We start from the raw sequence: 27,144 nt of genomic DNA, 5'->3' as shown, positions 1-27,144 counted from the left end.
CAAAGATTCAGGAGGGGAAAACAAGTCTAGAGAGTCCAAAATCCAGAGTCCAGGGGGGGAGGCAGACAGGGCTGAGGAGGAGTGAGCAGGAGCAGGCAAGGTTGGGCAACAGTCAGGGAAAGCAACAGGCAGGAACACAGGCAAGGAACCACAGGCTGGAGACAGGTTGGGGCAAACGACGCTGGAAACAAGAGGGGGGAATGACGACGATCTGACAGGGGAGGAAGGTCTGAGGAGAGCTTATGTAGTGTGAGGGGAACACAGGTAAGTCCAATCTGCCGCTGATTGGCAAGAGCAGAGGGAGAGAACTGGCTGGTGGGCGGAGTCCAGAGGGAGAGTGAGGTGGAGCAGTGAGGGAAATCCTCAGCTTGGCCTGATGCCAGGCCGAAACCATGACAGATATAGGACCACAAGTATACACAACACTGTCAAGATCACACTTTGATAGGAAAGACCCACATGTCTCTTCTTTAACTAAGGCAGTGTCTCCCAGACTCACACCTGATGTCATTCCTCTAATTCACCTCACTTGAATTTCATCTTGAAATTAGTTAATAATTCTAGTCATTTACATAATTTCATAGAGTGGCATTTGGTTCAGTTGGTAGAGCAGTTGTCTATAAACCCCAAGGCTAGTGGTTTGATTCCTCTTTGCTATATACCAAGCTGTCCTTAGACAAGACACCGACACCCCACATCATTATTATTAGTATTATTCTGTCACACATTAAGGTTTGGATCAATTTTCACAATACATCCATTTTAAATATGTGTATTTTCTGTCTCATTTATTTATTGGTTTCCTCTTATCTATTTTTAGATCTCAAATTCATATCACAATTTCTGTCAAGCACAATTGAATTTTTGCGGCTGATGGATGATGGACATGTCCTGGCAGAGACTGGACTCTGTGGTGATCAGAATAATGCCAGCAGTCGGCCGCGCTGTTGGTCTCAGGCCAGTGCTGGTGTTATTGAGACCAATGTGGAGTCAATGCAGCAACAGTCACACAAACATTTGCAAATCATTTTCATGTCATGCATTATTATTAGCCATGTGTAATGTGATCAAAGGTGTGTAATGTAAAATTCACAAAGGTGTGCTGTTACAGACAGACTCTAAAACACAAACAGTCGGTAAAGGTGGGGCTGATTTAAACCACCTTATATAGTGACAGGAGGTTAATGCATAAATGATACGTCGGTATTTTATTAAAATAGAATGATTTTTATAAGAATCTAATCCTACAAAAAAAAAAAAACTAGTAACTAATGATGTTCAAATTAAAAACCTGTGAAGCATACTTGTCTGTAAAGTCCAGGAAAAGTCTACCTTAACCTCCCCTCTGTCAACATCTCTGCTGTTTCTCTTTCTCTTTCTCACCCTCACACTTTCTTGCTCTGTGAATCTCAACTCTGGCTGTCTCACTTCCACTCCCACATTTCACCTCTCAGGACAGTCAAGGTGGACGTTTATGACTGGGACCGAGATGGGAGGTAACTTGTTTCATTTGCTATCTCTCATGTTTTTTATTTTCACCTTCACACTGAATTCCTCAAATGTCAAACTGTGCTCTGTTTGCTCTGAGATGGCCTAAACAGGCTTTTGCAGTCTTATGATTAGGTATTAGAACAGATGGAGGACTCCACCCACTGGGCCCATGCTGGGTGACAAATCAGAAAACAACTTGCAGGTGAGAGGCAGCAGCTGAGTGGACAGGAGGTCAGGGTTTATGAGCACTGAGCACTGCACTTCTGACATTGCTTTTCTCTCCCACTGACTGTGGGTTACTGCAGGAGCTCCTCTCACAGATATGTGGGCTTCATTTGACATGGTCATATGAGGTTTTCAGGCTGCTTGCCCTCGCATTCCAGAAATTTCAGTCTTCCCTGGTCCTAGATTTCCAAACCCTGTTGAAAACACAACATAACAACTGTATTTCATGTATACAGTAAAGTGAACATCACCTGAGTTCTCTATCTGAATTCTCTGTCTCTTTAAACGACAGTTGTCTGTACACAAACCTCTCCTTTGTTACAGTATCCTCTCTCCTGGTTCTATTTTAGCCTCCTTCTCTCTAATGGGAGAAGAATTTCACTCTAAATGGCAGTATTACAGAAGCAGCGCTGGTGTCATACACAGCTTCAGCTTGTGATATATTGAGATGCAAAGATGATTAGAGGACTTGCAGTGAAGTGAAATTTACCAATGTGAAGATGCTGGAGAGTTATGTTGAGATGAAAAATTTGTGGACCTCATAAAAACATCTGAGGGATCCTTTGAAGAGATTTTAATTCCAGCTTGTAAATGAAGTGACCCTTCACCTGAGAAGTGATATTACATGCTAATTAAGACGATGCTTTATACAAGTAATATGGGTAATAAGGATTTCTGTTATTTTGCATTTTGTCTGTAAAGTTACAATGTCAAGAATAAAGTAGATATATCAAGAATCAACTTGACATTCCTGATCCTGTAAGGTGCTACAGTAAACCCAACACTACAGACGTTCCAGTCTGTGTAGAAGCTCATAGACATGATGATGTGCTGCAGATGTAGACACAAATTGTTTTTGTTTTTTGTTGGTGCCTTCCAGCCACGACTTTATTGGAGAGTTCACCACCAGCTACAGAGAATTGTCAAGAGGCCAAAGTCAGTTCAATGTCTACGAGGTAAAATACAGCCCTCGCAAAGAATCTTGATCAAGCAGTTTTTGAAGTATCATTCATTTTCTCAAGGATAACAAAATGGGAACAGGTTCCTTTACTGTGTTACACTGCCATTTAAATATCTATTTAAAGAATAGGCTATGTTTTACATTATGAATTTCGGCAAACGTCTACAGTACAATATATTATTGACATCCACACACAGTTCAGACACACACTGAATGACTTCACATTGCTCAAAAATTTAATGTTCAAATAACAAAATCTAGTTTCCTGTCTTGCGGTCAAGGTTTTGAATCCTAAAAAGAAAGGCAAGAAGAAGAAATACGTCAATTCAGGGACGGTAAGACGTGTGGAGTGTGTGTGTGTGTGTGTGTGTGTGTGTGTGTGTGTGTGTGCGTCATCAGCAGAGGTGTCATGGCAGCAGTCCGCGCAGTAAACAGGTGGAGTTTAATTATTTATTTCTGTCCTCCCTCCTCTCCTCATTGCCCTTTTTTCCTCTCCTTTGCTCTTTTGTCTCTTTCTCCACTTTCAAGGTGACTCTGCTGTCTTTCAAAGTGGAGTCAGAATGCACATTTGTTGATTTCATCAGAGGAGGGTAAGAGCTCAGTCTGTAATGTTTTGCAGTGTAGACTGGGACCTTGAAGTCGCAGTGAAACAAATATAAACATACACAATGTGTATACACAAGTACAGCAGATGCCACCTCGTGAAATGTTGCTGATTAGATGGTGTAGCATACACCAATCAGTCACAGAGTGCATCACAGCCTGCAGGCTGCTCATGCTGACCCCTTTGCACATCACATTAAAACCTCCAGGTGGATTTAATGTTGTGGCTGATTGATGGATTTCACTTACAAAGTAAGATAGTCTACAGGAAACCATTAAAGGACTGAGCTGTTTTTTCTTGTTTTAAGGTCAATTACCCAAGAAAACAGCATGAAAATATCATCTGTGCATCTTAAAAGATTTAGAGTCTTTGTGATGTAGTCATACAGTTTGTTCAGAAGACGTGTTTGCATCTCATACCAATATTAAAGGCTCCGTTTGCCGTATTTGACTCACCAGGAGTGGCACTATTTGACGTCATGCAAATGATACATGTAGCTCGCCACACACACAGTTTCTCAGGACTTGTCCGTCTCTTGTGTAATAGTCCTGCATGTTATTGACCTTTCCAACCACATCTACTACTTTACTGCTCTAGCCATCAGTCATTAAAAAGACTGCTTATTGTTGTAATGATCTTTTTCATTCATGTCATACTAATGCAAAGAGTACCGCTTCGACCGGCACGACACTCCAACCAACTTAACAAGGCTTTGTTATGGGAATGAGGATAGACTGCCATAGCATGTAGTGGGCAGAGTTGACATCAAATTTGATTCTGTAGACAGTAGGTTCAAGCATTTTCAGCAGTTAGCATAGAACTCAATCAGATAAGATGGAAAAAGCAGCAAAGACTCCACTCAATAGTATTTGGGGGGTTAAAAAAATTATAATTAAATTAGAGATGATATTTTACTACTGTTTTTTCAAAACAATTACAGAATAAATTAATTATAGAAATTTATGAAATATACAGAACTTTGAGAAAAATAGAAAGTCTTTGTAAAGATGTTGTATATTTGTACTTAAATTAAAAAATACTGTTGTAAACCAGCTTAATTTGAAGCACAGTGCAGACCCCCTGCCCTGTGTTTTCTAAGTGAGCAGTGAGCTGTTGATGACATTCTCTGTCTAGCCTGAACAGCTGTAAATAGGCTCCCATCTGGAGATACTGGCACAGTCTTATCATCTCTGTTTTGAATGATACTCATACTGTGCCCAATTTCCCACCAGGACACAACTCAATTTCACTGTGGCCATAGACTTCACAGCATCTAATGGTAGGACAGCATTTATGTTTGTGCATGCAGGAAACTCATGTGATGTTCAGTTAGAATGTTTCACTTAAAATATCTGTAATTGTCAGTTTCTGCTTCAATTTGGGATCGAAAAAAGAAAGTATTTTTATACTGTCACACAGAGCTCTGTGGTGGTCACGTAGTAGATAAAAATGTTTAAGTGAAATTTAGATAACGTGGTAGAAAAAATATATTGATACTTCAAAGTTTCCTTTAAAGTAGTATTTACTGGCCATTGTCCTCCAGGTCTAAAGTGAGAGACGTATAATCCTATTTAATACAGGTGCACAGACTGTCATCTATTTTTTGTCTCACACATAAATCCAGATAATAAATATATATATATATATTTATTATCCATATATTTTTTTCTACTACTTGACCCTGGTTTTTTATAGAACCCTTTAAGTTTACAGTATTTATTGGGCGGGGGGGGTTGCTTTTTCCCAGGTAACCCATCCCAGCCCACCTCACTGCACTACATGAGTCCATACCAGATGAATGCATATGCCATGGCTCTAAAAGCTGTAGGAGAGATCATCCAAGACTACGACAGTGATAAACTCTTCCCAGCATATGGCTTTGGAGCTAAACTTCCCCCAGATGGCAAGATCTCTCATGCCTTCCCACTGGTAAGATACACTCAGATAGAGACTGGATACAAATGTATATTATGTGTACATACAGTCAATAAGGTCTGAAAATAAAATTACAATCACACCCTCTGTCAAGCACAGATAATGATTAGTCTCCAACAGTGACATCATCCACTAGCATTAGAGACACCAATAAAACTGTGAATATGCTTGCATCCGCTTGAACTAATTAATTTTTCATGGGCAAAGGTCAAAGTTTCCATCACCTCATGTCTGTCCCATTCTTCTCAACACAATATCTCAGGAATAGCTGGAGGGATTTTTATTATATCTCGCGCATGCGTCCACTTGGACTCGTGGATGAACTGATTAGACCATGAGTCTGGACAAACATGCATATGAACTGCCTCCTAACTGGTTTGCAGAGGCATACAACCACAATGTGGTAATTCTAATCATTTATAGGTCCGTGTTTAGATCTTGAGCTCAATTCTCATGGATGACAAAATGTGCAGTTCTTCAGTTTCTAGTGACATGGTTTTATTAGTACTAGTATAAAAACATTATACAATGGCAAAAAAAAGTATGCGAACCTTTTAGAATTTTGTAGTTTTCTGTATTAATTTGTTATAAAACATTATCTGATCTTCACCTAAGTAAAAAGTATTAACAAATATGATTAACAAATACAAAAAATAACAATGGCATGTCTTAATTAAGAACAACCATAAAAACCTCATAGTGTTAATGGAATAATGACCTCAAAAAAGCTAACTGGAGTCAGGTGCTACAATACCTGGAGAGAATGAGTTTGTAGGTGTGGACTAGAGCTACTTTGACAAAAACCACTCGAACTTTTCAAGTTGACCTGCTGGTTCTGATCAATGCTACAGTCTCTATAATGACATCAGGGGGATATTTCACAGTTATTAAAAGTCTTTAGTTAATAGTGATTTAAATGTATATTCAAATAAGAAAGATAATCTTCTGTATCTTGATAAACCAAATGATTCCTTGCACCCTTCTGAACAATACACAGTATTTCAGCTCAGGACAAGTCAATGAAAGGAAAGGTTGCATAATCCCACAAGCTGTAGGCATAGTGGAGTAGTGTTGTGAAGTGGATGACTGAGGCAGAGGAAAGGAACAAAAGGTGGGAGGAAGAAAACACTGTGAGTCACAATGCACTTCAAGAGAAAAGAAGTTTATCTGTTTGATGGTAAGACAGATATACAGGCAGCAGCACACTGGAACAATTTGATGATGCACTCCTTAGCTTAGCATTGTCAGCTAACAGGATGACAACAATGGCAATTGAGAAGAATCACTTCAGTTCAGAAATAATGACTTATCCTTGGATTCGAACTCTCTGCCTGTCTCTCCCTGTCTCCCTGGACAGTTACAGTAGTATAGAAGAAATTAGAAGAAAAGCGGGTAAGAGAAGAAAATGAATAAGTGCAGACTGGGGGTGTTGGTGCTATTCCAGGGCTGCAGAAGGTTTTTAAAAAGATGATAATGTGGCCCAAGCTTTTCATATGGGTGTAAACATCTTAACGCCATGCTTCAGGTCTTTTATTGGTGGGCTGGAGAATTTCTTACCCAAGTTTTTTCTGACCTGAAACTGTCGTTTTCAATCAGCTTTGTCGAATCCATGATCCTCCTGGCTGCCTCGCAGTCAGAAGTCAGTGGTGGACAAGCGCATCAGCATCTGCCTTGTCTAGATTTATCACTTTTGATACCTTTGCTCATTTCCAGCCGCTCAGTCCCTCTCGATTACAGTTCCTCTGCGTGAAAATCCCACAGCTGCATCATACTGAGGCAACTCAAATTAGGAATCTATTCATTGGAAAATCTTTAAAGCACATTGAGCAACCTGGAGTTCATTACATGTTTTAGTCTTTGGTCTCATAATATATGTCTTAAGTTGGACAGATCAGGAGTAAAGTAAAATAACAACCTTCACAAATGTGTCAGATGAATGAATTATCCAGGAGCGCTTGAATATATTAGCTCGTATTGAGGAGCATAGTAAAATATGCCATTTTAAAGCTGCAACCAAGCTAGAAGGGCAAGCCTCTTAAAAAACTTTTAGAAGTGAATATCTCTGCACTCACAGAAGCCTTTAGCAGAACCTTTCCACATTAGGATAAGTTATGGAGCATGTTACTAGCACAAAAATATAAGACCAAAAGTTACATGCTGTAACTTCAAATAGCTCACAGTACAATAAATTAGGCCAGTGTACAGTGAAGCGGCCTCTCCTCCACAAGGACGTTAGACAAAATATTTGTCTTTCATGTGGTTTATTTGACACTGACTAACTTGTAGAGATCCTCTGTGTTACTGCTTAATTAACACTGCCTTCTGAATCTGTTCTGATACTTTAAAGAAATCCATACTATTAGACAACAAGCTCAGTCTCAGAGGTAATAATTAAACAGTGATCTTGGAGAGAGACAGCTGAAAGTCTCAAAGCCTTTGAAAAAGAGGAGCTGATTAGCCAAGAACAGCTACTGTATCAAGTTAGTGTGCAGGAAGCACAGAAATGTGTTTTAATAGTGTCAGCATCATATGGTGGTACTATTCAAATGGACAGTGTGGTTCAAATCTGGTGGCATGCCGCGGGGAATGGTTCCCATCTTCTTCATGGTCTGTATTCACCTTGGCTCTATTCAGTACAGATGTTTTCTTTACCACCTCAATATGAGGTATAGTGTGAAAACATAATTCTGCCTTTAACACATCAGAGGAGGCACAGGGACCTTCACTGTGGTAAACAAAAACATAAGCTGTCTTTATTTCATACTATATGCTAATTTTATTTAGGTCTTCCCTCTGAAGTGCATGCTGTGGGAAAAGTTGCATATTTTAAAATGCCATCATTCATTTCTTGCTATTTGATAGTTTTTGGAAACAGAATGTCTTGAAGAGTAACTGTTAGAATAGATCACAGTTAGCAGAAAGTACACATATGTATAGATGTGTACATATACAGTGCCCAAAAAACTAAAGGGAACGCTTAAACACATCCAGTTGAAAATCTATATTTATGGTAAGTCTGTCAATGTTGGTGCTCTCTGGCAAATGCCAATCGGCCTGCATGGTGTTGGGCTGTGAGCACAGGCCCCACTTGTGGACATCGGGCCCTCATACCACCCTCATGGAGTCTGTTTCTGACACTTTGAGCAGAGCTTAGTGACCTGTTGGAGGCCATTTTGTGGGGCTCCGGAAGTGCTCCTCCAGTTCTCCTTGCACAACGGAGCAGATAGCAGTCCTGCTGCTCGGTTGTTGTCCTCCTACAGCATCCTCCACGTCTCCTGGCATCTCCTCCATGCTCTTGACCTTCTTGCCACAGTGCACATTGATGTGCCATCTTGGATGATCTGCACTGCCTGAGCAACCTCTCTGGGTTTCAGACACCACCAAATGCTACCTCTAGTGGTGAGGTAACTGGCAAAGTGTTGCTTACTAATTGTCTCTAATTTCCACCTGTTGTCTGTTCTATTTGCACAACAGCAGGTGAAATTGATTCACAACCAGTGTTGCTTCCTAACTGGACAGGTTGATATATGTGAAAATGATGTGCCTTTCACAATTTGATCCTGATGAATCCTGACATTATCATCTTGGAATATGCCCGTACCATCAGGGAGGAAAAAAAACATTATTGGAATAACCTGGTCGTTCAGTATATTCAGGTAGTCAACTGACCTCATACTTTGGGCACATAATGTTGCTGAACCTAGACCTGACCAACAGCAGCAACCCCAGATCATAGCACTGCCCCCACAGGCTTGTACGGTAGGCACTAGGCATGATGAGTGCATCACTTCACCTACCTCTCTTCTTCTTCCATCACTTTGGAACAGGGTAAATCTGGACTCATCAGACCACATGACCTTCTTCCATTGCCCCAGAGTCCAATCTTTATGCTCCCTCGCAAATTGAAGAGTTTTTTTTTAGATTAGCCTCACTGACTAGTGTTTATTAAGGTTACACAGCTGTTTAGTCCCAGTTTCTTAAATACTCTCACTTTCACTATTAAACATAGCCATGAGTTCTACAGTTTTTACGATTTAGTTTCACCAAATGTTTAAGTGATCACGAGTTATGATCACTCATTATTTTTTTCCAATCACATTTCTTCCTCGAAGTTGATAGTTCCCCACTATCATTTCAGTTTTTAATAATGCTTTGGACAGTTCTTAACTGTGGTATTTAAGTAGGTTCAGAAATCTTCTTAGATATTTTCTTTGCTTGATTCATGCCAATAATTTAACATCTTTTTCACGACCAGAGGATGTGTCCTCCGACATGGTTGTTTGAGAAGCTACTCATTGCATCAATTGGGGTTAGATAACTTAAACAGCTGAAACATAATCATCTATGCAGTAATTATCCAATGGGAGGCTCTTACCTATTTGGTTAGTTAAATCCAGGTGGTGACTTTTTTGGATGGGCACTGTATGATTAGATGCAAAATCACACTGGCAGGTTTTGGGTTTTCTTTTTATATGAAAGGTACTGAGTGCTCTGCAGATTAATGGGAAACCTGGTCAATTATTTTTATTGAATTCAGTGTTTGTAAGAAGTACCACCGACATTTTTGTGGCTTTTCAGTTCATTATATTAAGTGAATGAATATAAGACATAAAACATAAAAGCAAGAAAACATTAATATGTTTCTGATCAGGGACATTTATGTGTTCTTTAGAAAGACAAACTAAAGTGTGTTTCAGGATAATTGATCTCTCCTGGTTTGAAAAAATAGGTACTATTGTGTGTTGGCAGTGGCAGTAACGGGGTTAATGTCAATTACTCTTCACAAACCGGATCTTTGTTCATTGTGATTTTCACTGAAGAAAGCAGTGAAAGGGGCTGACACATGCTTGTCGAAATGATACATTCAGGAGAGCTGACTAGTTTAGGCAGGATAAAGAAGTGATGGGAGTGATTCATACGAGTGCAATCTCTCCAATCCAAGGCGTTTCATGTGAAAATGCACGTTATTCACGCAGCCTGTGAGAATTTAACGCAATGGGCTTTTGTACAAATGATATGGGGAAAAGAGATCCTACATTTTAGCATAGATACAACAATTATTAAAGTAATACTTTTGCTGTGCCAGTAGATAAAATGTGCACAGCCCTTCTCTCAGATTGGAAACTGCTGCTGAGTGATATATACTAAAGTAGAAGAAAAGGATCTACTTTCTACAAAGTAGAAGACGTTGTGAGACAAAGTCTGAAGAAGTGTGAGTTTTCACATTCTGGGAAGAATGAAGGTAATGAAAATGTTGACCCACTGGTCACATGTTGTTATCCTTATGTATGCGGATTTGAGTAAAAACAGACAAAGCAACACTTACACTAACTTTCTGGTGCAAGTTATGCCTGATGCATTGCTGTTAGCTATTCAGTCATTTTACAGGCCAGTAAGCATCTGTGCAGGATAGCATTAAGGTAGTAGATAAAGTGAGGTGTCAACCACAATGTCTTAGGCGTGTCTCTGCTCTTTGTCCTAAGTAGCAAACTGTTTTCAGACTTTCGACTTTTCACACACACACACAGCCTTCACCTTACTTAGATCACAGATATCTAAATGAGTAGGTCCAGACCAGCACAAAGTCCATGTAATGGGTCAGAAAAAAGACTGATATGGACATTATAAAAAATCTGATTGTTGGTCGTTCAGTGTTTTTACAAACTGAGTTTTTTTTTGCAGAACTCAAATACAGAAAACCCAAACTGTGTGGGGATCGAAGGTGTGCTGGAAGCGTATTTCCAGAGCCTGCGGACTGTTCAGCTGTACGGCCCGACCAACTTTGCTCCTGTCATCAACCAGGTGGCCCGGTGAGAAACAGACAGTCACACACACACACACACACACACACACACACACACACACACACACACACACACACACACACACACACACACACACACACACACACACACACACTGTCCAGGATTGATTGTTTCTTCATTTTTGGAGGGACCATTCTTCTGTGGGATCATGTATCTTCTTCTCAGCTTCTTGGCACTGGGAGTCATCCTTTTATTCAGTATTACAGATGTGCATATTTTTTGAGACGTTTTGCACTTGCGGCCACATGTGAGCACAGTCCCACCTCCACGTTTCACAGTCAGCACTGTGCAGTTGCTGAGGTAGTCTTGGCCAGACATGCTGGAGTCCATGTGATCCAAAGTAATTTATTTTAGTTTATTTGACCAAACAGTGTTCTGCCAATGTTCTTTGGCAGACTTTAGTCTGGAAGCTTTGTGCCATTTTGTGATTTATGGCACACTGCACCTTCTGTTATTGGTAACACGGCTCTTTCTTCACCTCAACAGTAACGTTTGTTGCAACCTTCAGGGCCAATGTTCTATCTATCCTGTTGTAATTGTACATATGATCAAATGTCACATAATACAGTGTTTTAAGAGAGTCTATAGAGTGCACTCTATAGAGACACTAATACAGGTTTGTATATATATTCATATACATATAAATGATATCCCTCATACATCAATCTGCAAATTCCCATTTGTGCAAATTTCCATATGCATGTGCATGTATTTCAAGTTCAGCCATAGGAAGCCTGCTGTTTATGTGTGCATATCATCAGTACAAACAGAACATGTCAGAGGCAAGAAGCAAGATCGTCAGTATATCAGCATAAAAGCATTTTCACAGTTTAAAATGTGCGTTGCATTCATTAAGTGAGGGAATGAGAGAGTAAGTGAGAGTAAGCTAGCTGAAATGTACCATCTTGTTACCATGACATGCATTTCGGTTACACACACATACACACTCACATCCCTTTTCTATGTGAGGCCTATTTACTTTTTCAGCAAGGTTTCCCTAGAGTTGCAAAGCTCATAATAACTGGCTTAGTGAGACCATTACAGGCAGTCGGCTCATACTGCCCATGCATTAATGAGAGGACACAATGGTCTCAGGACTGACTTAGACCTTGGGGTCATTTCAAGACAGGATGTGTATAGCCCTGTCTGTGTCTCTGTGTCTAATAAGTATAATGCAGGTTTAATAGATGGTAGTTTTGTGCTGGAGAGTACTCATAAAAGTTCTTCTCCTCTGGTTAAGCCTCAGGGGTGTAAATGTCTTACTCTGACCTGTCACCTGATGAACAGATGCAGATACAAATAGCCCTGCATATAAAGCATATGAAAAACACTGAGCTGTTAATGGTGCACAGATGACTTCTCATTAATGCCTGCCAGCACAGACCATCACAAACATTGCTGCTACCAAATATCAAGGCATTCAGGTTGGTCCTCATAGAGCACCTCAGTGTCACCATCAAGTTTAATGAAACCATAACATAAATATGTTTTTGTGGGGAACAGAACTGTATCCTAATTCCGTCTTCTACTGACATAATGACTGTATGTTCACAATCAATGTAAACGACAAGTGACGCTTAACTTTTTCCTCCTATAGACAGTTGCCTCATAAAATATTTAAATCATCACAGTGCATTTTATTGTTTTCTGATTGCTATTTTCTTAACAACTATGTTCCCACAATAAGAGGTATGAAAGCTCATTTTCCCGCTGCACATATCATCCTACAAGCTCTTTTTAAAAGCAAATTAAATGTCACCAATAAAACTTTAGTTTTTCTGGAGTAGAGCCGGTGTTAAGCTTTTAATAGGTTTTTGGCTGGTTATTACCTGCTATTGTATTTTTAGCCCCCATGAGAAGCCATGATATCCTGTCCCAGTTGAGTGTGATCGTGGTTGCGTAATCGAATGAAGTGTAGCAGTGCTATGTTGTTCAGCTGTGGGCTCAAGAGCTTCAAAATACACTGCCGTCGCTCAGATGGAGAGAAAACATAAAAGGTGATTTCCTCACTCCCTGCCCTCGCGCTCTTTCCTTTTTTGTTTTGTTCATGTCTCCAGATATTTTTTGCTTTGTGATTATCAGATACGCTACTGTTCTCTTGTTTTTTCTTTTTGACTTTCTGCCTCCATACCTCCACCAATTATACCGCACGTCCTCCCCCACAGTCTTCTTAACTTTCTCATTGTCCCATTTCTTGTTGTCTCCCATCTGCTCTCGCTGCTGTTCTTATTCTTATTCTGGTTCTTTCTCTTCTTTCTTTATTTCTTTTTTCTTAATTAAACTCCCCAGTCTTCTCTGCTTCCTCCTCTTCATCAGGCACTTTTTCATACTGTGTCATCTCTTCCTTGTGCTCATCCTCCTCCTCCTCATCCTCCTCTGCCTCTTCATCTGCCTCTACTTTGTTGTTGTCATCCATGTGGGAGGTTTACAGTACTGCTAAAGACAAGAGGAGAGTAGGAGGAGGAGGAGGAAGAAGATGCATGGTATAAACCATATGTACAGAAATACACATGACCACGTGCAGCTACTCACGTAGTTCCCACTAACTTATTAGAACAAGAAATATTTACTTAATAGTCTTTTGTGCAAATTTTGTGCAGATCCTGTAAAAGACCTTCTGGGAATTTCACGCATCATTATGTTTTCACCAATCTCTGGCAGCTGCATGCTCTGAGATGTTAGACGATAAAGAAGGTTGTAAAAAACAAACCTTTGCTTGAGCAAAAATGTGTATGAGAACATTTGAGTTCTTTATGTCACCAATACAAGCACAGAAAACAACAGTGGAAGTTGGTCAGATCTAGACCAACTTTTGTCCAGGAGTACAAGTAGGTTTGGCGTATCTGTGGCAAATTCAACAGCCACAGCAGGATTTTACCTGGGTAAATATGGATGTAAACGACATATTATCTGCTAAGACTCAACCAAATGCAACAAATACAAGGCGTGTTGCACATCAAAGAAACAAAGAAATTTTAAAGTCAAGTTTTTTGCACTTGGCAGTCAATTACCTGGCCTGAATCTAACTGAATCTAACTGAATCTAACTGAGGCAGAGGCATCAGAACGGAACTGACAAAACATCAGATTATTGATTTTATATAGATCTTTAGATAAATCTGGGTATAAAGGTCATTTGTTACAAATATTCATATTTTCCTTATTTGCATTTGCATCACAAGCACGAGAAAATGTAAGTGACAGGGAAAATGAGCTTCTGCAGACTTTTAGTTTGAGACAAATCTGTCACAGCAGAATTTGTTTCCTCGTTCTACTGTTTCACTTGTTGGTACACTTTCCTATTATTCTGCAGAGACAGAGCGAGAGCCAGCAGGGGAGATGGAAGGTGAGGCAGGAAAATAGATGGAGAAAACAGGAAGGGTGAATGTAGAGACAAGCAGGAGGAGAGGCTGAGAGGAATCCAGCAGACAGGAAGACAGTTAGACAGACAGATAGACGGTTTGCCATTTTGCCTGTTCTCAGCCTTAGGCCAGACTGAGAGTGTGAGCCAATCAAACAGTGAGTCAGACAGCAGGTCTTCCTCCTCCCTGCTGGGATCCTAGCATTACCTGCAACACACACATACACAAGCCAGTAGAGAACAAAAGCACTCCATTATACAGCGCTGTTTTTCACAGTGTGTCACATAGAAATGATAGCTGTTATCTGATGGCCCAGTAATCATTTTATTGTAAAATTACCATTTTATTTCTCTTCATTCTTGTGGAATTGCTGAACAAATTGTGTGGAGATGTGATTCAGAGTGAAATCACATAACTAGCAGTCATCACTTTGAATTGCATCAGTTGCATAAAACTACCCGATTCAGATCCACTGTTACAAGTCCAGAAAAAACAATGTAATTCTTCAAGTGCACACACTTTTTTTTAAAGAACTTAATACACATGCTGGTTAATTCCTACAAAATAAAAACACATCCTTGCGGGACTGGCATCAGTTGTTCCTTCAGAATACTCAAAATCCATCAAACGAACAATCAACCTGAGCCCATTCTGTTAAACCATCACATTAGACATATGGTGTTATTCTCAACTTTATGTCTCCACACAGATCATTTAAAAATGTGTGTGTGTGTGTGTGTGTGTGTGTGTGTGTGTGTGTGTGTGTGGGTGTGTGTGTGTGTGTGGGTGTGTGTGTGTGTGATGATCTCAGATGTGCTGCAGAAATAACTGATGGCTCCCAGTACTTTGTGCTGCTGATGATCACAGATGGCGTCATCTCAGACATGGCTCAGACCAAAGAGGCTGTGGTCAATGTGAGTAGACACAATACTGCAAACAGAACATAACCACATGGAATGTGTATTACAATTAGTGTTTTGTCCACATAAAACTATTTCAATAAAATGACACTGACCTGAAATTCTGAATCTTGGAGCAGTATTGTTGTTTGTTTGTAAACCCTTATCTGATGGACATGCTACTACTTCACAAATCCTTTCTCTGTGTATTTTGGAGGTTTGGATTCAGTGCAGTCACGTTGACAAAAGTACAATTGACAAGTTGCAATGGCCGTGGTTTCTATGAGAACCGCATGTGTCCTTTTATCGTGATGGAGCAATACTGCACAAAAACTCCATTCTATTTCAGCCTAAACAGTGTCGTTTAACGAGCTGTGTCATTAAATGTTAGAAACAGCTCTTCTCGCACAGAATGTGCTGGTTGCACTCCTGACAACTCTTAACCAGTTAAGACGCCTCAGGAGCTCTCCTACATTTTGGTGGATGCAGGAGTGATTTCCTAAGTCTAATGTTGATAAATTGCTCTACCTTCTAGTCCTAAAAGTAGGAGTGAAATTGGCCCACTCTGAGAATTGTTGGCTAGTTAGGAGTGATTCCCTACCCTGAGATGAACCCAGACAGAAAGTACACTGTACATTCAAGCATGTTATGAACATTATATATTTTCAGGTCCAGCTTATGCCAGTCCTGTGTTTTCTCCACAGGCAGCTGCCCTGCCCATGTCTATCATCATAGTAGGAGTGGGCCCCGCTGAGTTTGATGGTAAGTGTTTGTCGGTCTGTGTGGTGTATCGGTCACTTTACAGCTGACAGAAACATTTCAGAGATGTCACCAGATGTTTAGTTGAGCAACCATTTCCTGACTGTCGTTGTGAAAATACTTGTAATATAACATGTAATGCCTCTCACGGCTCTTATGGCCCACTCTGGTAAATCCTGTATTTATCTCCCATTACTTGGCTGTAGTATTAGTCAGCCACACTGTTTAATAATTTAGCAGGGACCTGTGGTACGCCACGCACAGACAGAAAATGTCAACTAGGTCCTGAACCTTACACTGTAAAATGCCTTAAGATGACTTCTGTTGTGATTTGGCACTAAACAAATAAAATTGAATTGAATTGACTTGAAGTAAATTTGGTCAAGAATGAGTGGTGCCTTCTCAGATGTGAAATCCCATTTTAAGTATCGCCTCCTCTTCACAAACGCATCTTTTTTATCAGATGACCTCCGGCCTATATGCCGTGACCGTTTTCTTTTTGTTTGGTTTTTTTGGTACATGAAAACTTCCCACACAACCAAATGTGTCTATTTTGATGAGTGAAAAGTTCAGGGGTTCACCTCAACATGGTGGGAGAGGTCATGTTACACAACCTCAAACGGTTCAGAACTGTGGAAATGAGGAATATGGATAAAGAAAAGTTGTTTTAAACCATGAAATTGAAATTGAAAACCATTCATTGACTGCTACTGCTTTAGTGATCCTACATTTAGTAATCCACAAGTATTATGAAGACTTTTCACATGTGCACACGCTGTGTCTATCAGACACTTAGACCTATTTAGTAAATCAGTTGCCATGGAGACGAGAAAGTCTTTGCCTTTCAAAGAGGACGTCTGACTTCCTCCTGTTGCCGGAGAACAAATACAGTGGTGTGTCCTCTCACACACTAATCTTCAGTGTTTGTTATTTAAACTACTGTTCTGAAACCATCTAAACTGCTCTAATAGATCTGCTGTATTTCTCCTTTCCTGCACACAACATTGTCAGATGGAGAAGAAACTGTGATGTGAAAAGAATACTGATTCTCAGATGGTAGTGTTAAACACGTCCTGTGACATTTAACTTGAAATTAAACTGCTTTAAATCACACTGCAGGGTCATAATGAGCTGCCACACAAAGTTAAGAGGTTTGGCAGATGTAGTTAAACTAGTTTTGGATGTCTCTGCACAGCTCCACAGTCTTGAAAACAAAATACTAATAAAGTGATTAAATATTTGCCAACATTCACATTTGCACTGATTCCAAGAGTCCTGGGACTTTTTCCTTTACATCCCCCCAAAGACCCAGGTGACATTACTGGTGTTTTCAGACCTCTCCTTTCGACCACCAACACAGGAATTTCTCTCCTCAGACATTTTCACAAACTTCATGTCTTTAATAAAATGATGCTATTTTTTACTTTCACATTGTTGAATGAAATTGCATTTTGTTTTCATTTCTACTTGTATTCAGTGGTTTTGTTAGCCATGATAGTTTTGCTGTCTCTGTTTCCAGTGACAGCCCTAAAACCCTACTGTAAAAAAGTTTAAACAATGGATCAGTGTGTTTTCATTTCACTGACCAGTAATGGACAGAAATAGAAAGGAACTAGTCTGGACAGACAGATAAACTTCAGTCTAGTCATCTTTTGTGATGCTCACTTTATCAGATTGGGACACTACATTTAGTCACTTGGTTCAACCTTTGGAAGAAAAAGAGATCATAGAATCATATGTCTGAACACTGGACATCATCCTGCTAAATGTCATGTTCCATTTCAGATTAGCAGCTGCAGGCTATACTCACAACTATGTTTCAGAGACATGGCTTTTTAAATGAGCAGCTGATGAATCCATCTTTTGATCCTCCCAGTAGGACAGTGTGATCTGTGTGTTGATTTGTAACGCTCAGTCTGCTCTAAAGAGGAATGTACACATCCCGTCCAAAAAAAGTCACACGCTCTTTCATTGGACCACCATTAGCTTTGATTACAGCATGCATTTACTGTGGCATCGTTTCGATAAGCATCTGCAGTGTCTCAACATTTATTCCCATCCAGAGTTACACTCATTTTTCGCCAAGATCCTGTATTTATGATGGGAGGGTCCGACCGCTTTAACCCAGTTTAAGTAGTTTTATCAATCTCATTAGATGTTTTCTTTATTGATTCACTTCAATAATTTGACCCTTCTGAAACAGATTAACATCTTTTCAGCAACCAGGATGTTTTTTTAAGAAATGAGAAGCTACTCACTGCATCAGTTAGAGTTAAATAGCTTATTACCGGCTTAACAATAATCATCCATGCAGTAATTATCCAATGGGTGGCTCTTACCTATTTGCTTAGTTAAATCAAGGTGGTGACTTTTCTTGGATGGGCAGTGTATAAAAAAGTCATTATCATGCACCCACTTGCTGATGGTTAAATGATTGGAATTAAATTACCAGATACCAAAAGGTACAGTGGTAAATTATTGTAGCTGAACAAATGGACAGCCCTCACTGGGACATATTATTCACTCTGCAGGGCTAGGGCTGGAGCCAAGGATCAACGTATGTGACAGAGAGAAGTTAGAGTGGAGATAATGGAACTGCACTGCAGGAACCTACTGGCCCGACTTTACACCTCTCTTTACAAATCAAAGTCTATTTCTGCCAAACAGCTAGTGTTTCTCTACTTGTGGGGTAGAATTCACCCTGTAATGTACATACAGTCAATGCTTATCAAAGATTCACACACACGCCATTGACAAACCATTTTCCATCAGTGCCTGTCTGGGCTTGACAAACCATTTAGCAGAATCTGTTAATCAACATTCAAATAATTTTAATGTGTACCTGATTAACACTCAGTGACATTTCAAAAGCTCGCAGAAGAGGATAAATCCAGCACTCCTCTGAGCTGAGTAGACCTCCACACATCACTGACCCTCGGTTTGAACCGCGCTGTGGGGATCAGCCTTTTGAACTCAAAATGTATAATAACCCTTTCTATTCTCACTCTTTTCATCCCCTCTTGCATTTGTTATTCTTTCTGTTCCCTCAAGCTCATCTGCTTTCTCCTTACACATCACATGTATTTCAGGATATATTTGAAAAAAGGGTTTCAAAATGTTCAATATGTTGTTACCAATTTAACATAAATGGCCTCGTTCATCTGTGGGATGTACAGCTTACCTGAGGTATTTTGTTTGTATGCCTCCATGTTGGCTGTAGGTTGTTTGGACATTCGTCTTCTGTATGGATTCACATTCTCGTGAGTGTGATATTTAAGGACGACCTTGAGAGAATTTCTTTTGGCACAAGCATCCACTTCCATTTAAAGATGAACTGGTTAGATGTATGTTTAAGTATGCATGTAAGTATGTAATAAGTATGTTAGGTATCATTTTCACAACAAATGACTTTTTGTTTGCAGATGGGTGGATAAATGTGCTAATATACATTTTTGTCTTCCAGCTGTAGTTGAACAACCCATTACTGACTACTCATCAACATCTCCCATTAAGGGAATCCCTTGATAAGTTTTATGTCGATCTAAGATCTGAATGATCTGAGAACTCTAATGGGCTTCTGTGACCCTTGCAGCGCAGAGGGGTCAGTGAAGGAGAGAATCAAAAGAACAGAACAACATGGTTTATGGAGATGTGGAGACAGTAGATTACACAATGGGTACTGATGCTCTTATCACTGAACTATCACTGCTGATGTGGCCATTACAGGCTGTTTAGAAATGATCAAAGGTTTTCCTTTGAGAGGATCCTCTCACATCATTCCATATCCTCTCCAAAATATGTACTGTTCACACGTGTCTGTGTTTGAGCGTGAAACTCCTCCAGCGAGGCATATTTGAGTCCATAGACACTTGTCATGTGTTATTTAGGGCAACAGAAGGTTTTCTATCAGCGCCTGTGTCTCTGTGGGCTTTCCTCTACATGCCAAGGTTTACCCACACACCTGAACCCTCCTCCACTGCTACTTCTGCCTGAATTCATTTCTGTTATTTTTCATGTCTCTGTTCATCCTGTCCTTGACTCTCTGTTTCCTCTGTTTGACCATCTCCTAGCTTATACAGACCGTCATTTTCTTTCTTCCCTCTGTTTTATCCTTATTTGCCTGCTGCTCCTGACCATCTGCCACATGTCGTTTGCCATGTCGAAACATCCCTCCCTCAACATCCTTTCCTTTAAATTCATATATAGAAACAGTTCCTCTAGAGAATGCCACTGGTTGTTTTCCTTGAAGACTTTACCTTACCTTATTTCATGTGGCCTATAAAAGCACTAATGAGGTTGGTTCATCAACTAATTTATTGTGTCTTCAGTCATTTAGAAGTACCACCAAACTGTCTTTGGTGTGAACTTGTTGTTCCCTGAGTCTCTGAGGACTGTGTCCTAGCTCGTCATCAGTTGCGTCTGCATTTGCCTCCGGTCATAATGACAGCATCATTTTGAGGATGTAAATGATGATTTGTAATGTTTGCTCCTTTGGTCACCTCCCACAACTTCTGATCACTTATTCAAAGACCACTTAATACAATTTCTAGACCCACTAATGCATTGACTGAGTTACTTATGATTGGAGACCTCCTTAACGTTGACTAGTTATCTAGCAAAGCAGAGAATCTAAAAGATGTCTCCATGAATTATACTCAGCTGATAAGCAGAGTAAGGGAATGAAACTGAAGCTATCCTGCTAAACCCACATAAACTCACAATTATCCATCACATCACAGTCCATGTTTGATGACCTGCTGACTTTCCCATTTAATCTAAATATTGTTTTAAACTAAAAAAAGATGAGTACTGCTGTTCCCATTCCTATCCAGAGACTCAGCACTGAGAAGACATTCTGCAATTCTGGAAATACAGGAATTAGGCAAGACAGTAGCATGTCCTGCAAAACTAAAACAATTCAAAATGCTGTCTACTCTGGATTATGGAGATATCCTGGAGATATGCTGATGCTGCTACTACACGTGGCAGAACCATTTATTTGATGCATTATTGCAGCCAGTTCTCAAACTCATCACTGTGACTTATACACCTGTCTTTATCTATAATGCCTTACTAAGCTGACAGTATATTTTTAACATCCTTAGTTAAGTTCAGAGCTTATCACATGACAACGCATCACAGACGCGTTTCTCACACGTGCACGTTACTGTGCAAATGAACGGAAATTAGAGACATTCTGACTTCTTTAGAGTACTGGAAAAAGAGGAACAACAATAATTAAGTTGGCACACTTAATGGCAAGTTTTACTTGTGTGCCATTTATGTCTTTTACACAGGAAGTGAGTTAGGTTGAACTCTCCAGTCAGCGACACTTTCTGCGCTAATTTATAGTGATTTCCATTAATGATAAAAACTTCCTATTTCCATAAACAGTTGTGAATATAGAAAATCGACTAATGAAGCACACTAGCTGACCCGCCCAAGATTACTTTACATAACCAACATAAAAGTCAGAAATGCTGGAAACAACAAAAGGAGCCTCTCTAACATGATAACACAGAACTTCTAAACTCTACAGTATATTATACCTCTGTCTAACAATAAATGTTGTACTTGTTGTCTGCAGCTATGGAGGAGCTAGATGGAGATGAAGTCAGAGTGTCCTCCAGGGGACGACTTGCTGAGAGAGACATTGTCCAGGTGCAGTATATTCTAACCTACACCCACACTGCTGTGCAACTTCATGACTGACAGATGGGATGTTTATCACTGTGATGTGCAAATATCTGCATGGAGTAGATTTCTGTTCAATTTCTACCCTGAGTATATTATATGTAGGATTAGAATCACTGCATTTACATGCATTTGAGACACATTGGCTTCCTGGAGTAAACTGATTTCTTTGGAAACCTGGTGACCATAATCAGGATAGGGGATTAGAGAAACCTGATTTCCCCTGGTAGACTTCTCCTGGGTGACACTGATTTTGTATACACGTGACCAGAATCCTAATTGGCTTTTTTTTGCATGTGCAGGATACAAGACTGCAGACAGTACAACATTTTGAGTATTGGGGACTGTGCATGATGTGACCTGTCAGCACTGAGTTAAAATCCACAATATGCATTATTCTCCTCCCAGGAAAATTAAGCTGTTGGCTACATAAAATCAAATCCGTATGTGCATTCACTTACTGTGTGTTAATAATAGGTATTATACTTACACAGTCAAGAAAAATCTAACATCAGCAACTCAGACGGTGACAGTAGCAAATGTAGGCTCTTTGAAAAACTGAATGTTCTGGTCTTCCGACAGACTGTGTACCAGCCCCGGGACTGTAGGTGGAAATTGGGCATTATCTAAACTTTGAACAAGATATCTTGTCTCATTGCATGAAATCAGGCACATTCAAAACGGGTGTCTCTGAGGGCTCAAGCCCATGTCCTTTCACAAATAATTAAAGGTCTCCCTCAATATCCCTTGCCCATTTTTCTATTTTTAGCCTGAGGATATCCTTACTGGTGGTCACTTATATAACATGAAATGTTAACAAGAAATTAAAGCTACATGTACACAAGATACAATCCCCAGTATAACCAGTGGGGCAATATCAAACAAACTCAGCAACACCTTTCACTCTCCACAACAGTCACCAATAGTGATGTCAGCAAGTTCACCTGGAAGAAATTCTGTTGTTGGTCATAGATGATCATGCTCTAGTCTGCCCCCTCACAGTTTGAAGGTGCTGCAGCAGCATATTACATTATAAAAAGTTACAAGACAGAATCAAAAGAAAAAAGTGAAGACGATTTTTCAGAAAATGTCAGCACTTTACCACTTTCTATTTTTATTCTATTTTCAAAATGTTATAATAGCTCAAGTTCAACTACAGCTACTAATTTCAGCTGGTCTCAGTGTCTCAAGGTTTGTGCTCTGCTTAGTCCATGCAGCTGATGATGGGCTCACAAACCGCAGGACTAAAATGTATGTGTGAATCATGTAAAGTGCCTTAACAACAATGCCCACACTGATGAGGTTTACAGGGGGCTACATGTGGATCTGTGCACAAAGCATGTTGGGCCATACTATGTCCATATAGACAGGCTTCCCATTTAACCTGATTTCTCAAAGTAACTTGTAAATATACTGAATGAGGCAACAGTGGCAAAATTGGGATATTTGCTGATGACACTGACTCGCTGTAAATTACTAAGTTTCTATAGAAAATTGGAGAAGCTTTCATCAGAAAACCATAAGGAAATGTCACTTGGACAAAGTGTCCTTGGGCAAGATACTGAACCCCAAGTTGCCCCCGATGAGTGTGTGAGTGCTTGAGCGTGTGACTGGATGAATGAGGCGCAGAGTACCAGCTAGGTAGAAAAACGCTATATAAGTGCAGACCATTTATCATTTCTCATCACAGCTGTATCTCAGAAAAGCCTGGGGGGAATTTCCTCACTTCAGCCCCACAAATGTCTTTAGAACGTGAGTCTGCACAGCTAAATATAAACTACTATTTGGGTGGTGGAGGTACACAACACAATGCAGTAATGCTATAGTTAGTTCTTTTTGATCAAAATTGCACAAATTCACTGTTTGCTGTTCTACTCGTTTTTACTCCAGCAGCAACTGTTGTTACTATGCACACATCTTCACAAATCCCAAACTTCATCATCCATTGTTCCTTTTCTCGTCCAGTTTGTTCCTTTCCGAGACTACATCGATCGCTCAGGGAACCAGGTGCTGAGCATGGCCCGTCTGGCCAAAGACGTCCTGGCAGAGATCCCTGACCAGCTGCTGTCTTTTATGAAGAGTCGGGGGATTGAGCCCCGCCCTCCTGTGCCAGCCACCTCCGACTCCCCCTCAGTGTCCACTACTACAACCACTGCTCCTGCCCCCAACATGCACGCCTGAAAATGAAGGCACAGAGCAGAGCAGCACTGTAGTCTGCAATATTCTAAGCAAAGGAGGATCTATGTTTGTGTCTGTGTGTGTGTACCTGAGTGTTGCATGGTTCGGGGTCAGGCTTGTTTTCACAGTAAACTTAAAGGGACACCTACAAGAAGAAAATACTTTTAATTCACAGTGTTAATGGTGAGCATTCCTCTAAATCTGGATTAGAAGTGTAGAAAAATGCACTTATGTTTCTGGTTCTGGCTTGTGTCAGCCCCTGTCACTGAACAGCGTCTGCAGGTGCATCGCTCAACTCTGCAATGGCACACAAACTGCATTTAAATCAAAGGTTTCAAATGGACTTTGGCACTTCATCAGTTCTAACATTTTAAATGAGAGACAAAAGCCGCTGCAGATGTTTTATTTACATCCTCGTTTCACCTGCTGATTTCAAGTCTTTGGTTCCATCTGCCCGACATCAGTCAGTTTCTCTGACACTGTTCTTGTTCAGCATCTGCTGTAATATAGTAATAAATCCTGAAGTAGCAGTAATTAGATTTCTATCAGCTGTAAAGAAAGACAGCAGTGAAGAGTGATGTCCTTTCCTTGTTTGTTTATTCTCAGGGCATATTAAAGGCTTGAGAGAGAGAGAAAATAAATCCTGTGACATCGGAGCGCCAGTGGACACCAGTTCTTTTTTATTGCTTTATCAAAATGTATGCTGTGTATTACTCTATGCTCAACATGAAATTCAAATATGTTGCTATCTAAAGGGGTGGTGAATGCTCTACATTTCAAGGTCGACATTCAGAGACAGAGTGCTGGCTCTAAACTAATCCCACTTGGGAATGAAGCGAGGCTCTTGCAAGCACCTCCTGAAAGCAGGAAATATATAAAGCCATGAAATTGGCTCGAGATGGAGAACAGACTGAAATATCCTCCACTCCAGAACCTCCACTTCCTCCAGGCACCCTACATTTTAACAATATCAGGCGGTGCTGATTATTTCAGCCCCGGTTGCAAAGCTGAACATGTCTGTGCACTCTGCCGTCCCCCTCCACTCCCTCTAAATTGTAACTCTGTGAGCTGAGGCTGTCATTTGGGATGAATCTTTCATGAGGGTGGGTGCCTCTGCTTCTCAAAGCTGTCTGGTGAATGCAACTGTTTAAAAACAAGAGAGCTGGTCAGTGTGCATTTTACACTCAGTAATAGTTCATATGTAGCAGAGAATGTGTGAAAATGTCATGCTCACCTCTACTTTTCCTTCTTCTTTTACCAGAAAGAAGGAAAAGTAAGATAGTAAGGTAAAGTGAGGGTGGGTATATGCGTAGTGTTGTGTCAGGGAGTTGTGTTGTGCTACTGACTACTTTTGGTAATGTATGCACACTTTTCCCTCATCAATTCTGCTATAATTCTGATATATTCTGACTGTCAACAGCTACGGTATAAACATGCTGATTTGCAGTGAATGTTAAACTTACAATGATGCTTGAAAGTTGGTGAACTTTTTGGAATTGTTTCCTATTTCTGCATAAATAAGATCTACAACTTGATCAGACTCACACAAGTCATAAATTTGTTAAATTATCCAATCTTCTCTAGCAATAATTTCAACTTAAACCAGACCGGCCTCTGGAGTGCGTAAATCTGAGAAAGCCATTTTAGAGTTGTAGTGTGTATAGGTAAATCAGAGCTCTGGTAGAACTCGAAGAAGTTCAGTGGGCTCTGTGACAAAGTCATAACTCCAAATTCCTATAGTCTTCTCACTTCGAACAATGATACAGTCTTTTTGTTTCTTCTTTGCTTGTTTGTTGTGGCTGGCTTGGTTGTTAGTGTTTCAGTCAATGGAATGATAATCATATATGAGTCTGGGAGGTCGTGCAGTATTTACACAAGAGAAATCTGGGCTTTCAATATCAAAGAGCTTGAATGATTCTGAATATTCACAGACTTTCAACTCCGTTGTTACCCAGATGAAATGTAATGTGTTGGAATGACTGACTCAAAGTCCTGCCCTTAATGCTATAGAAATGCTACGGAAGCAGTCTGAAGCAGGAAGTTCATGCAGGAAGTCAACCCGCATTCCTGATCTGAAGCTGGTTTTTAGGGAGGAATGGGCTAAAATCTCTCCAAGCTGATGTTTTGGGTTGAAGAACTGTTACCAAAAAATTTTAGCTAATGTTGCTATATGGTGCCACAGCATACCTGGAGGCACACAAATGCTTATGCACAATAAAAAGTGTAGTGTTTAAGGACTTTATGTTTTAGGGTCATATTTATGCAAAAATAGAGAAAATCCCAAAGGGTCCACAAACTTCTAAGCTCCACTGTGTACTTCTGATTTTATATGTTCTGCCTATGTTGCATATAAATGAGCAATATGTGATTTTGCTACAACAGTTTTTTTTCTTCTTTTTTTTCTTACATGCACTCCTAAAAAATACTGTGCATTTTGATTCAAACTTTGTGTCGCTGACCTTTGATACTTGTTGTAGGCTTAGCAAATGACTTAAGAGGCCTGGTTCAAGTTGACAGCAAAACAAAATTAAATATATATAGCACGCTATCTATCTATCTATCTATCTATCTATATATATATATATATATATATATATATATAGAGAGAGAGAGAGAGAGAGAGAGAGAGAGAGAGAGAGAGAGAGAGAGAGAGATATATGTGGAGAGAGAGAGCTGAACAGGTTTTAGGCTAACAATAACTATAAAGGACTGATTCATCTGGATCGGCCTGGATTACTAAACATGTGTTATATTGTATCAGAAAGAAAATGGATATGTGGCCTTATTTCTGTCATAATCCTACAAGTATGCGCGAGGGAACACTCTATTTTTATATGACAACACAGGAGATCTATGTTATTTTGCATGCTTATTTGGCTGATATGCTGCCAATGATTGTACTTGTTCAGTATCTTTATTCAGACCAGAATATGACTTCCACATTCCTACATGTGTTGACTTGTGTACTGTGCAGGAGCATTCTTTCTATTTCTACTGTTATTGTGTACAGTACTCTTACAAGGAACTGCCAGCATAATAGTCCAAAACATATAGAGATATGAGAATAGTAGGTGTAAATTTGTATCACACAGTGTTTAAAACATGCATGCATGTGTTATGGTCAACAAGTCAACAAAAACTAAAAGTCACAAACATAACCTATTGGCTATTTTTGTATGAAGCATGTTAAGCTTTCGATACAGTGTGAACAT

General features: G+C 39.9%; 1 protein-coding gene across 1 annotated transcript in view; it reads left to right on the top strand.

Moving 5' to 3' along the window:
* LOC113151735 (copine-9) overlaps positions 1-24,026 on the top strand; it is a 66,293-nt gene extending 42,267 nt beyond the window's left edge. Inside the window, exons 5-15 of the mRNA XM_026344641.1 lie at positions 1,455-1,496; positions 2,597-2,672; positions 2,959-3,012; positions 3,206-3,267; positions 4,514-4,560; positions 5,029-5,210; positions 10,899-11,026; positions 15,214-15,316; positions 16,006-16,063; positions 21,648-21,721; positions 23,720-24,026. Of these exons, the coding sequence (XP_026200426.1) occupies positions 1,455-1,496; positions 2,597-2,672; positions 2,959-3,012; positions 3,206-3,267; positions 4,514-4,560; positions 5,029-5,210; positions 10,899-11,026; positions 15,214-15,316; positions 16,006-16,063; positions 21,648-21,721; positions 23,720-23,935 (1,042 nt within the window). The 3' untranslated portion in view covers positions 23,936-24,026. The remainder of the gene's footprint in view (positions 1-1,454; positions 1,497-2,596; positions 2,673-2,958; positions 3,013-3,205; positions 3,268-4,513; positions 4,561-5,028; positions 5,211-10,898; positions 11,027-15,213; positions 15,317-16,005; positions 16,064-21,647; positions 21,722-23,719) is intronic.
* The last annotated feature ends 3,118 nt before the right edge of the window (positions 24,027-27,144 follow it).

The sequence above is a fragment of the Anabas testudineus genome, chromosome 5 (assembly GCF_900324465.2).
Source record: "Anabas testudineus chromosome 5, fAnaTes1.2, whole genome shotgun sequence".
Lineage (NCBI taxonomy): Eukaryota > Metazoa > Chordata > Actinopteri > Anabantiformes > Anabantidae > Anabas > Anabas testudineus.
This window is presented reverse-complemented; position numbering and strand designations above follow the sequence as displayed.